The sequence below is a fragment of the Furipterus horrens genome, unplaced genomic scaffold (genome assembly GCF_987537825.1).
Source record: "Furipterus horrens unplaced genomic scaffold, mFurHor1.1.pri manual_scaffold_5, whole genome shotgun sequence".
Lineage (NCBI taxonomy): Eukaryota > Metazoa > Chordata > Mammalia > Chiroptera > Furipteridae > Furipterus > Furipterus horrens.
In genome coordinates, this window is record NW_028327175.1 from 145,425,370 (window position 1) to 145,437,480 (window position 12,111).

General features: G+C 39.2%; 1 protein-coding gene across 1 annotated transcript; it reads left to right on the forward strand.

The window, feature by feature from the left end:
• Positions 1-1,447: 1,447 nt before the first annotated feature.
• DKK1 (dickkopf Wnt signaling pathway inhibitor 1) lies at positions 1,448-4,241 on the forward strand. The gene is made up of 4 exons (XM_090279271.1): positions 1,448-1,824; positions 2,068-2,230; positions 3,390-3,533; positions 3,664-4,241. Exons 1-4 carry the CDS (start codon positions 1,582-1,584, stop codon positions 3,915-3,917), a joined length of 804 nt encoding a protein of 267 aa, XP_090135397.1. The 5' UTR covers positions 1,448-1,581; the 3' UTR covers positions 3,918-4,241.
• The last annotated feature ends 7,870 nt before the right edge of the window (positions 4,242-12,111 follow it).

The window sequence follows — 12,111 nt, forward strand, 5'->3', positions numbered from 1 at the left end:
GCTACGTGCAAAGATGTTATAAATTTGTCCTGGGTTTTACAACGATAAATGAAAAACATTAAAATTCTCTAATTGGACAAGGTGTGCAAGGGTTTTTATGTTTTTTGTTGTTGTTAAATAGTGAGAGCAAAATAACTTCCTGGAATATCAAAATAAGAGCTGAATGAGCATACTAGTAATGGAGAAATTTATTTTGTTTTAAGAATAAATTATTTCCAATTTATAAGCAGGACAACATTCATACACACTAGCCCTACTTTATTATGTTTACTTACTGATTTAAATGACATCAAATTCACTTTCTGGTTCACTTTTAGCTTCCCTTTTCCTGAAGCTCGTCTCTTATCTTTCTAGAAGAGGTAATTCCTGGTCCAGGAAAGGTCTGACTTGGGATCAAACACAGGCATTCTCAAGCTTTGTGATATGAAATGCTAATGAGAAGTCAGGCGCTAAGCCACAAGGATTTCTTATCTCCTTGCACTAAGCCGCCGCTGAGAAGGGGAAACCAGCGAAGGAGGACTGACCTGGCCGTTGGACCCTGTCCGCTTTTGCTCCGGCCACTTTGATCTCGTCCGCCTGCCTAATCAAGTTCATCTACTGCCGAGACTGCTCACATTCAAAGAACTACATTAAATAGTTTGATTATCAGATGGCCATTTCCCTCTTCCCTCCACCCGTGATCTAATTTCCAAACTCCAGTCTCTCGCCTCCCGCTCTAAACTTCACATCAAAAGAAAATTAGTTCTTCCTTTTAAACCCTCGTTTGATATGCAAATTCCCTTCCATTTGCACATTTTTCTAGCTGTGGCGCACAGGGTGGGGAGGGGGAGCTGAAAAAGGGAGAGGGGGAGGAGTTCAATGAACTTAAAGCCAAGGAACTCACCCCAAATCTGCAAACTGTGACTCTAAAGGGTTAATCAGCAACTTGCACTGGCCACCTGGCCCTTCTGGCTGAGATGTTTTGATCGAGACTTAGAATTACTGATTAGGTTGTATTTAATACTCAATATCATGTATGTGCAAAATAAACCAGTACTGGCGCAACGGAGAGAGGAGAAAAGTGCTTTTGCAGAGAGCATCACTATTCCCGTTCTGAAAACTGTTTCAGATTCCGATAACCCAAGCTCTACTGCAAGGCAAGGGCACCCGAGTTCCCGAAGCTCCTCCTCCTTCCAGCATTTATTAAAGTCGTCTGCTCTAATGCTCACTGATTACAATCACCCCGAAGGTGAGCTGGTCCAGGGGAAAGACTACGCAAGGGAGGGGTGGGGTGAAGAGTGTCAAAGGCCCCCCTTCAAGTACACAAACACACCCCCTCCCAGCCCCTCCCAAAGCTTTGAAATCCCATCCCAGCTTTGTTGTCTCCCCCGGAGGGGCCGGAATGCTCAGAGCCCGCGGTATAAAGGCAGCCCTGGTGGCGGTGGCGCAGAGCTCCGTGTGCCCCGCAGTCTGGACTGTGGGACAGCTGGAGACTCCGGGGACCCTGACCTGCAGCCGCACCAGCACGGCTTCCTGGGGACCACGCTTACAAAGTAACATTCCTTATTTCTCTTTCTCTCTTTCTCTCTCTTGAGTTCTGAGATGAAGGCCCTGGGCGCAGTAGGGGCTGCCCGGGTCTTGGTCGCCCTGGTAGCTGCGGCTCTTTGCAGCCACCCTCTGCTCGGAGTGAGCGCCACCTTGAACTCCGTTCTCAATTCCAATGCCATCAAGAACCTGCCCCCACCGCTGGGCGGCGCTGCTGGGCACCCAGGCTCACCAGTGAGCGTGGCTCCAGGAATTCTGTATGATGGAGGGAACAAGTACCAGACCATTGACAACTACCAGGTGAGAAGGGTCTTGGGAATCTGGGAACGCTGTGACCCTGAAGAGGTGTCATCTGGCAGAAGGATGTAGAACGAGCTGAGTGTGTGCATTTCAGGGAGCATTTGGAAACTGCATTTGGGAGCAATGGGCGGCAATAACTTTTAGACAGGTGGGCAGAAAAGGACTGTGATGAGAATCCAGGTCCAAGAGTGTGGATACCTGGATGCCTAGGGGCCTCATCCTCTCCCGGCCCCCTTCCTGCAGCCGTACCCATGCGCGGAGGATGAGGAGTGCAGCACTGATGAGTACTGCGCGAGTCCCACCCGCGGAGGGGGCACCGGTGCGCAAATCTGCCTCGCCTGCAGGAAGCGCCGAAAACGCTGCGTGCGTCACGCTATGTGCTGCCCAGGCAATTACTGCAAAAACGGTGAGTTTCTTAGCTCCCCTTGGATTCGAACTGTTCAGCTTCTGCTCGCCTGCGGCTGGGAGGAAATGTTCTCTGCTCTGAGAATGCTGCAGCGCCACCTGCAAATGGGTATTCGGTCTGCAAAGTTCCCCTAAACAGTTTTGTTACTAGTGGTTATCTCAGAGGAGAGGAAATTACAGAGGGCTTGGAGCCCTTTATTTTCCTCTGTGCCTCTTAGTGATTTAACACGATGGCTTATCTCCGAGTGAACTCCTCTGTAAAAATAGGTCTGGGCCAGCCTTGATGTCATTTGACAAAGAAGATGGGGAGGGAGGTGGGACGATACAAAGAGCCCAAGGTAAGCACCGTTGACATTTACCTGCCCTGTCCATTTTTCTTACAGTGCCTCTCACGGCTCTGCCAGTCTGGCCTCTCCCTCATGATCCCTGTTGAAACTCTGGTCAGCCAGAAGACAGCGATTTATCTGTGCTGGCCATTCTTAAGGGAGCTCTTGCTATTCTCCATCCTGGCTTCTCCGTCCTTTCCCCTACCTCCACCTCCTGCTACCTTAAAACAAGTACTCCTCCCCACAATCACAGATCCACTAAAATGTAATGTCTCAAAGAGGTAGACTCAGGCAGCCAAAGAAGACTCCAGAAATAAACTTAAGGATGGCAATCCTCCTTCGGACCCAGTAATACTCCGGGATGAACTAACTAGATCTTCGTAATGTAGAAATTACACAGTAAAGTAACTGGTGGGTGAGACTGCAGTCTTCTAGGGAGATGATATTGCATTTGCTTAACTTAGTCTGCCAGTACGCGGCAGAGAAGTTATTTTTAAAAACTTTTTTAAGTGACTTGATTTTTTTTTTTTAAACTCCATGGGTGATATTAAAATGGACAGAAGTATCACTGTCACTGCTCCATTTGGTAGGAAAGTATTTTAAATAGCTATATTGGGGATGTTGCCTATGACTGCATAGTGCACATGTTGATACTTCCGTCCTTCTGGGGAGTTTTGCACTAACATTAATGAGGAAGTTTGGCTTGTATTTAAAGTCATGTCACTGCAATGAGCTCTCCCAAGTTGGTGCAGGCATAACAGACTGCCACTGTCCCAGCTGTAAGTAGTAACACTTTACAGCTCGGGAGTTAACCACCATCTCCTGCTTCCTCAGGAATATGTATGCCTTCTGATCACAATCATTTCCATCGAGGGGAAATTGAGGAAACCCTTATTGAAAGCTTTGGTAATGATCACAGCACCCTGGATGGGTACTCCAGAAGAACTACGCTGTCTTCAAAAATTTATCATACCAAAGGTAGGTTTAGGGACCTTAAGACTCATTCTTCTTTGTTAGCACATAAGAAGTGTCTTTTGGATTATCTTCATGAAATAATGCAGTTTTCTCAGTGACAATGTTCTATTCTTATCGTCTCTTTTTCTCCTAGGACAAGAAGGTTCTGTCTGTCTCCGATCATCAGATTGTGCTACAGGGTTGTGTTGTGCTAGACACTTCTGGTCTAAAATCTGTAAACCTGTCCTCAAAGAAGGTCAAGTGTGCACCAAGCACAGGAGAAAAGGCTCTCATGGGCTGGAGATATTCCAGCGTTGTTACTGCGGAGAAGGTCTGTCTTGCCGGATACAGAAAGATCACCATCAAGCCAGTAATTCTTCTAGGCTTCACACCTGTCAGAGACACTAAGCCAGCTGTCCAAACACAGTGGACTCCTTTATATGATATATGCGATGAGAACCTTTTGTGACTTTTGCCAGCTCAGTCCTTAAGGATGTACAAAGTCTGTGGTTACAATTAAGCATTCCAATAATACCTTCTGAAAATCGGAGTGTAAGAGCTTTGTTTCTTTATGGAACTCTCCTGTCATGGATTGCAGTAAATTACTGTGTTGTAAATTCTCAGTGTGGCACTTACCTGTAAATGCAACAAAACTTTTTTTATTTTTTCTAAACGTGCTACATTGTCTAGTGTTCCTCCTGTTATGTAAATTTTTGTACACACTGATTGTTATCTTGGCAAATATTCTATATTAGACTGTAATAAATAATTTTAGCTTATACTTCCAAATGCGTAACCCTTTCCCCTTTTAATTCTAGAATCTAGACTGCAAGGAGCTTTTGGAATGACAAATGATAGGTATTTAAAATTTATCATAAAAATACTAGCTTATTTTCTGAAATGTACTATCTCAGTGCCATATATATATATATATATATATATATATATATATATATATACACACACTCTGTGGTAGTCCTTGAAATAAAACGTTACACTTAATACCATGAAATATTGTAAGTATAGACACATTTTGACATTGTGACCTTAAGGGTGTGTGTATGTGGTGTATAGGAATAGAAATGTGACATGTTGAAAGATGATTAGAGAAAGATCTCTAAATGTAAGGCAATATTGATCAATTATGAGTAACTTTAAAGAAAAAATATTCTTTATTAACAAGCTCAAATGATGATGGTGTATAAGATTGAATCTTACATTACTACTTTCAAAAATAGTTCCTAATAAATTAATAATATCTACCCAAATAGTTAATAACTATTGGACAAGAAAGGAAATTTCCAACAAAAGCCATACCAGAGCAAAGAACTTGGTTAGCAGGACGAGGGTGTGTACATGTAGGAAAAAAAGTGCATTTAACAAGTACATGCAGCTTTGTACCAAGTTAATTTGAATTATATTAAATATTATTTCATGCCAGGAAGACTAGTTCTAATTACTTTGACTTTAAAATAATTATTAAATAAAAACCACAAATCCTCTTTCATGATCTTCTTTTCATCTCTTGCTAGGTGAGTTGAATATTTCCATTTTTGCTTAACTGGAATTTTGTTTATTAGAATAGGGCTATGGGTATATTGTTTAAAGGAAAGCCCACAGAAATGAAATCAAACTGGCTTTGCATTTTTACCTGCCAACATTGATACTGGCAAATCTAATACTGGGAAGGGGAAAGCAATTGTCTCAATTTATATTGATTCTCTAATGTACTCAAGTCTACATCAAAACCACAAAAGGCTGTGTTTAAGGCACTCCAAAGGACAGTGACTGATCAACAAGTTTCCTTAAATAAGGCAGATGCCCTAGAATGTTTGTTGTTTTAGTGGTTCAATTTCAGGGGGCGCAGCCAAAGGGCCACAAGGGTTGGGTGGTTCTTCACTGAGAAGAGGACCAGCAGGATGTCTGCTGTTACATTCCTTTTGTCTGGAGGTTTCAGCTTCCTCACCCTAGAGAAACTTTCTTTTTTCTACATGTGCTTGTTTTACTGAAGTGCCAGGAAGGCCAACTCTAAGGCCTGCCATCTCCAATAAAACACAATAGAGGAGAGGAAACAGGAAACCCTTCAAAAAGAAGAAAGAAGGGCCTCTGTTTAAGAGGAGAAAGGAGGGAACATTTAAAGGGCTTGGTTATGGAATCCCTTCCTTCCTACAGGAACTGACGTTGGCCAGAGATTCTCTGTCTCAACACATCTCAGTACATCAATCACAGTTCTAGCCCTTTTTGCTTCCCATCCCATGAATGGGGGCAGGAGAATGAGAAACAGATCAAGGAGGGACACCTCTTCTTCCTATTCAACTGAGATGTTAGGAAGATAAAAAGAAATTAAATTCTGCACATTTATAAAGGTGAACAGAAACTATCAAGAAAACTGTAGATTCTTGATTAGTTTAGCTCATTATGGAGGCTGCAAGACGGAAGTCAGATACAATACAAATTCAAAAGAGGATCATTTAAGGAATCTCCAACATTTTAGATAGTGACTGCCTAAAATATGTATATGATTTTACTTTTAAACCCATTTGAATGGAAAACATGCAATTGGGAATGCAGTCACAAGCTATTTGACCAAATTATAGGCATTGTACATGCTGCCCTGCATCTTCCCTTAAAAAAAAAAAAAAAAAAAAAAAAAAAAACTTCATGTGTCTTGCAGGTCACATTCTATGTAATGTATAGCAAGGTGCCTCACTCTTTTTAAATGGTTGCCTTTAACTGGTTGCCTTAAGCATACAGTATGTTGGAATGGCTATACCATAATTTACTTAAAGTGATTATTGAGAAACATTTAAATTGTTTCCAGTGTTTTTGCTATAACAAATATTGGGCCATGACTACAGAATTTTTATGTTGTTGTTCTTGAGCCAGTATACTTATAGGATAAGATAATAACTGACTTCTGCAGTAAAATCAAAAAGCATGCTTTCCGTAGCTACTCATAAGGAGTGGCATGGGCAAAATGTCAAGATGTCTGCTTATCACTATTCTAGTGATGATTAAACTCTTGCTAAACTGTATCCAAAAAGCAAGATGGAAATACAGGATTATCCTAGTAGTTTCACAGTATATAGTATTCTCTGGCCTTCAGTTAAATGTAGACTTTCTCTAATCCTTTGATTTTTAAATAATTTTTAAATAAAATCACAAACAAGTCATTCCTCCATCCCTTTTTCTTGTTTTACTGGAAGCCTTACATATTTCAAATGTTGTTTAACCTGAAACCTATTGATAAAAATCAGGATGGAGATATATTGCTTTTTTTAAAAAAGCTGATATACCATGTACGTATAGTTATTCATATCAAAACACTTAATGAATTTTTCCCATGCTAAATCAAATTATACCAATTAAATCATGGAATTAGTAATAATTATACTGTTACAGATTTTTATCAGATTTAGTATTTCTAATTGCATAAATTAGCATGCATTGCCACTTATAGAAATTTCAGGTGAAATAATTCAATTTTCCTTCTTTTTTAAACTGTATAAATTATCTAACTTTATCATGCTACCAACTTGCTTTTATAGTCTTAAAGAAAAATAGGCAATGCTGCCATTAGGTCTATAATATGTGTCCAATGAATTTTGGATTACAATTTTCATACCTTCTAAAATATTACTCTAAGTAGAGTACCAAAATATGACATATTACTTATCTCCACACCAAAAATCAGAAAATAAATAATTACATAATTTACGAATCTTATGTTTGTACAAATGTGTATATACACGTGGGCCTTTATTTCTATTTATTTTTAAGTGTATTTTATTGATTATGTTGTTACAGTTGTCCCAATTTATTTTCCCTTTGCTCCCCTCTTCCCAGTACCCCCCCTTCCCTCCAGAAATCTCACCCCCCTTACTTCATGTCCATGGGTCATGCATATAAGTTCTTTGGCTTCACCCTTTCCCATATTATTCTTAACTTCCCCCTGTCTATTTTGTACCAACCAATTATGCTTCTTAATCCCTGAACTATTTCCCCATTTTTCCCCCTCCCCACTCCCAGCTGATAACTCTCCAAATGATCCCCATACCTATGATTCTGTTCCTATTCTGGTTTGCTTAATTGGATTTTGTTTTTATTTTTTAGATTTAGTTGTTGATAGTTGTGAGTTTGTTGTCATTTTAGCGCTCATAGTTTTGATCTTTTTTTTCTTAAGTAAGTCCCTTTAACATTTCATATAATAATGGCTTGGTGATTATTAACTCCTTTAGCTTTACTTGTCTAGGAAGCACTTTATCTGCCCTTCCATTCTAAATGATAGCTTTGCTGGATAGAGTAATCTTGGTTGTAGGTCCTTGCTTTTCATTACTTTGAATACTTCTTGCCAGTCCCTTCTTGCCTCAAGGTTTCTTTTGATAAATAAGCTGATAGTCTTATAGGCACCCCTTTGTAGGTAGGTCTCAGTGTTTTGAACTCTATGTCTGTTAGGTTGGCTATTTCCTTGTCTGTTAGGTTGGCTATCTCCTTGTTGCTTAGTTCTATCACTGGAACCTTGATCCATTCCCTCTTTTAGGCTATACTTCTGTGTCTCCTCACCTTTACAGGCTTCTGTGTTTGCTTGCCTCTGTGTCTTATGTAGAGCTGTTGCAACTGTTATTTTGTAAGGGGAAGAGCCTTAGATATTTGTCAGTGTGGAGCAACCTGTTTCACCATGTTGCAGCACTGTATGTGGGGGATGGGTCTGAGAGGGAACAATGCAGCTTGCTCAGCACTTGTCCCTTTTTCAGGCACTTTTCCTGCTCCTTGTATGGGCCTGGTTCCTCTCTAGCTGTTGCCCTGGCTGTCATTCCCAGAGTGGGTGGGGGTTTGCAGATGTTCTAGGACTGTGGGGTTCTTTAAATAAGCAGACTCTGCTGAGAGACTGGCATTTTCTTCCTCCACCCCTACTCTCACTGGTTTTCACAGTCAGAAGCAATGAGGCTTTATTTCCCCTGGTGCTGGGACCATGAGCTTCGTGGTCTAGTCTGGTGCTCGGAGTGCTCCCCAGGTGCCTCTCCCTACTTTTTAAAATGTGTGACTGCCTTTCCACCAGGTTGCTGCTGCCACCACTGCTGCTGCCACCACACCATGTCCTCTCCACCCCAGCTCCGCCCCTCCTGCCTGTCTGGATAAGTATTTTTTTTTTTTTTTTTTTTTATATCTTCGTTTGTTGGACTTCCATGCAGCTTGATTTTATGAAACTTCTGGTTGTCTCTAGTTCTGAGGTAGTTGTGTTCCTTTTTAGTTGTGAAGGGAGATGCATCTTGGTCAGAAGTTGCCACGTGGGCCTTTATTTGTTTGTCCTAATGCCAACTGCTTAGAAATAGCCAATCATATCAATAATCTGAGACTATACTCTGAGTAATGGTAGGGAATATTAATTCATTAAACATTGATTAAGCCATTCATGCTCAGTATGCACTATGATGGCATTTAAAATCATTCACACAGTTAAAATTATGTTAGCTAGTTAAGCATCAGGAAGCTCACCATTTAGCAAAATGACAAACTGAGTTCTGGGGTTGGTTTGTGTAATGGTTAGAGACACAGTCTTTGGAATCACACAGACTTGGGGTGGAATTTTGGCTCCCTCAGTTTCTAACTATATGATGTTGGACAAAGGATATAACCTTATTAATCATACAAAGAGAATACCAACCTTAGAGTGTAGGTGTGAGAATAATACATGCACTATCATGCTACTTAGCATAATGTCTAGCTCATAGCAAGAAATTGCTTTAGATCTTTACTATTGGACAATAAAACATTTTATAATAAGATATTGTTATATAGATATTTGACAACAGATTAAAAAAGTAATGAAATCAGCCTATAGATGCTCTCAAGATTCAGGGAAGCTGTGGAATAGAAACCATTTTCTTTTCAGGGAAGAGAAACCATTTAAACTAGAGGGGAAAAAAAGGATACATGGATTGTAATGCTACCACTCATGAAAATCAGTATGGAAACCATTCTGCAGACTATTTCATTAGCTTGCTAATGACTCTGTCCTACTGCAATTTGCAAATGTCTATGGCTTGTGATGCTGGCATAAATTCTGCCCCCAATATAAATGACTCAGACTCAGCTCTGCTCAGCAAACTGCTCAGCCTCTCAGAAACTCAATTTGAAATTTCTGGGTAAAGGTTCTGATTGTCTCAGCTTTGATTAGGGGTTTGCCTCTAGTCAGATTGGCTAGATTGGCTACCTGGGTGTGAAAACATAAACACAGCTGACTACAACCAGTATACCTTTCTTAGGAACTTGGGTAGTTCTACAAGGAGTGTGTAGAAAGAGTCACCACATATTATGCCTACCACATTTTAGTTTTGAAGGATGAGGAGTTGACAGGTAAAAAAGAAACGACAGCGTATTAGAAATGGAGGAAGTAATGTGAGCCAAATTACAAAGCTATAAAAATAAAAATACATAATATTTTTTAAAAAGGGGGTAGGGGATAATCCACTCGAGCTAGAGTTTGGGATACCTGGGAGAAGGACTTCTCTAATTTTTTTGTAATTTGATATTCAGGGAACAAAAAAGACAAAAACTCTTCATTTTCAGCAACAGTTACCATATATTAGGTGGTGATGAAGCTGACAATGTGATTGAGACTTAATTTGTCTCAAAAGATTACTAAATGTCTTCACAAGCCATGGTGAATTTTTTTCCAAAGGTATTATAAAATAAGTATAATATTATTTTATTTCCAGCAAGGTTGTCATATCAGGTGGACTTGAGGCAATTATATTTGAGACAACTTTGTTTTTGACTTATGTAATACTCAGCTATCACAAATCATGGTGAATTTTTTGTCAAAGTTAAAGATTAAGATATGACATAATCTCTAAATATCAGTAAATGTAAAACTTCAGTGAAGGCCAGAGATAAGTGACCTCCTGCAGTTCTAACTATTAAACAAATCCTATTTAAAAAGTGACATCGGAAGAAGACATGAAGAACGTCTGAGCATGATAACACCATATTACTTTTCACAGTCTTTCGCACTAACTTTATCCTGATGAGAAAAACTAACTTTTAGGAAGAGTCCCTATTATTGAAATATTTCATATATCTGTGATGCTCTGAAGTTCAAATTAAAAGCAGATGATACTAGTCCTGACATAGGTGTGGAAAATCGAGCACTCTGAAACATTGCCAACAGGAACTGCAGTTGGCATTACCTTTCTGAAAGGCCATTTTCAGGTCTTTTTAAAACGTGAAATCTCTTTGATGCAGCAGTTTAACTTATAGCAATTTGTTTTCAGAACAGAATCATCAATGAATCCAAAAATCTGCCTACCGTGACATTTTAGTAGCACAAATTAAAAATAAATTGTATCCAATAAGAAAAAAGCTGTTTAGATAAGATATGATGTGTCATGAAAATATTCTGCAATCATCCAACTTATCTGGAAAATGTTCATAATTCTTCATGTTAGAATGTTTAAAAGAAGCATATTACAGACCATGCCCAATAACAACAAATACCCAAGTCTAGATGTTGTAGTTGTATCTAAAAGGGAAGATAGTGGAAACCAGCTAATTTTTTCTTTTCATTATTTATTGCTTTTCTATAACAACCAAGCAAGATATTATTATAGTAGTAAATCTAAAAGTAGGACTAAAATGTGGGTTTTCCTCATACACTTTTTACACATAAAGCAAGTATCTTGCTATACCTCATTTTGGAAGTCACATTCCTCATTAGGTAAGTTACTGGCAATGTAGGTTAACTCCTTTCAGAATTTTCCAAAAACTAAATAAAATAAAAATGTTCTTTCATACTGACCAAATTATTTTCCATTCAAGAAATACTGAGAGAATAGCATGGGCTACAAATAAGACCTGCAGGAGGTATTTATTGAAAAAAGAAGCAAATGAATTAAGGAGAAATGGGAATATCTGTGCAATTTCAGTAAGACCACAACAAATCAAAATATACTAAAACAAATACTTTAAAATATCTAAAGGAAGGAATGTAGAATAGACAAAAGAAATTATGTTATAACAAATGCTTTTTTAATAGTCTTCTCTCTCCATACTGACTTTGTCAACTATTACATATTGCGATGATGTGTTTGGCATGGTGCGTAAATCATGCAAATACATAAAGCACCATAGCAGGACATGGCCTTTAGTTTATATATATCTTCTGGTGAAAAAAAATCTTTCCTTCCTCTTCCTGACAACATACTTAACCGTATCAGACAGCTAGGTTTCTAATCACGCAGGCAGGAGGATTAAATTTTAGAGCCAATTTAAAGAGAAAGCTAGAGACAAGAAAGAGAATGGGAAGTCTTTATTCAGGGCTCTCTCTGCAATTCACAGTTGTAAGTATTATCAGTATTTTCTTCTTGATCAAGAAGCACCAAGTGCTTTTATATCCTCACACTTCAGTGACATATTGCTGAAAATGTTTAAAACAAACAAAGCTAGAACTTCCACCTCTCTAAGGCTGGGCAAAATTCAGAAACTGGCTAATGTTTTTCCTATATTAACACTTTTTCCAACAACTTTCTTCTTGCTGCTCATATCATCTCTCTCCCTTTAAAGAACCTTATTCTTACTTTCTTAGTTTTCATCAACCTCTTCT

Coding starts and splice junctions, on each gene's coding strand:
- DKK1 (XM_090279271.1), top strand. CDS start 1,582: ATGAAGGCCCTGGGCGCAGTAGGGGCTGCCCGGGTCTTGGTCGCCCTG. Junction 2,231..3,389: donor AGGCAATTACTGCAAAAACG/GTGAGTTTCTTA, acceptor CTGCTTCCTCAG/GAATATGTATGCCTTCTGAT. Junction 3,534..3,663: donor AAAAATTTATCATACCAAAG/GTAGGTTTAGGG, acceptor TTTTTCTCCTAG/GACAAGAAGGTTCTGTCTGT.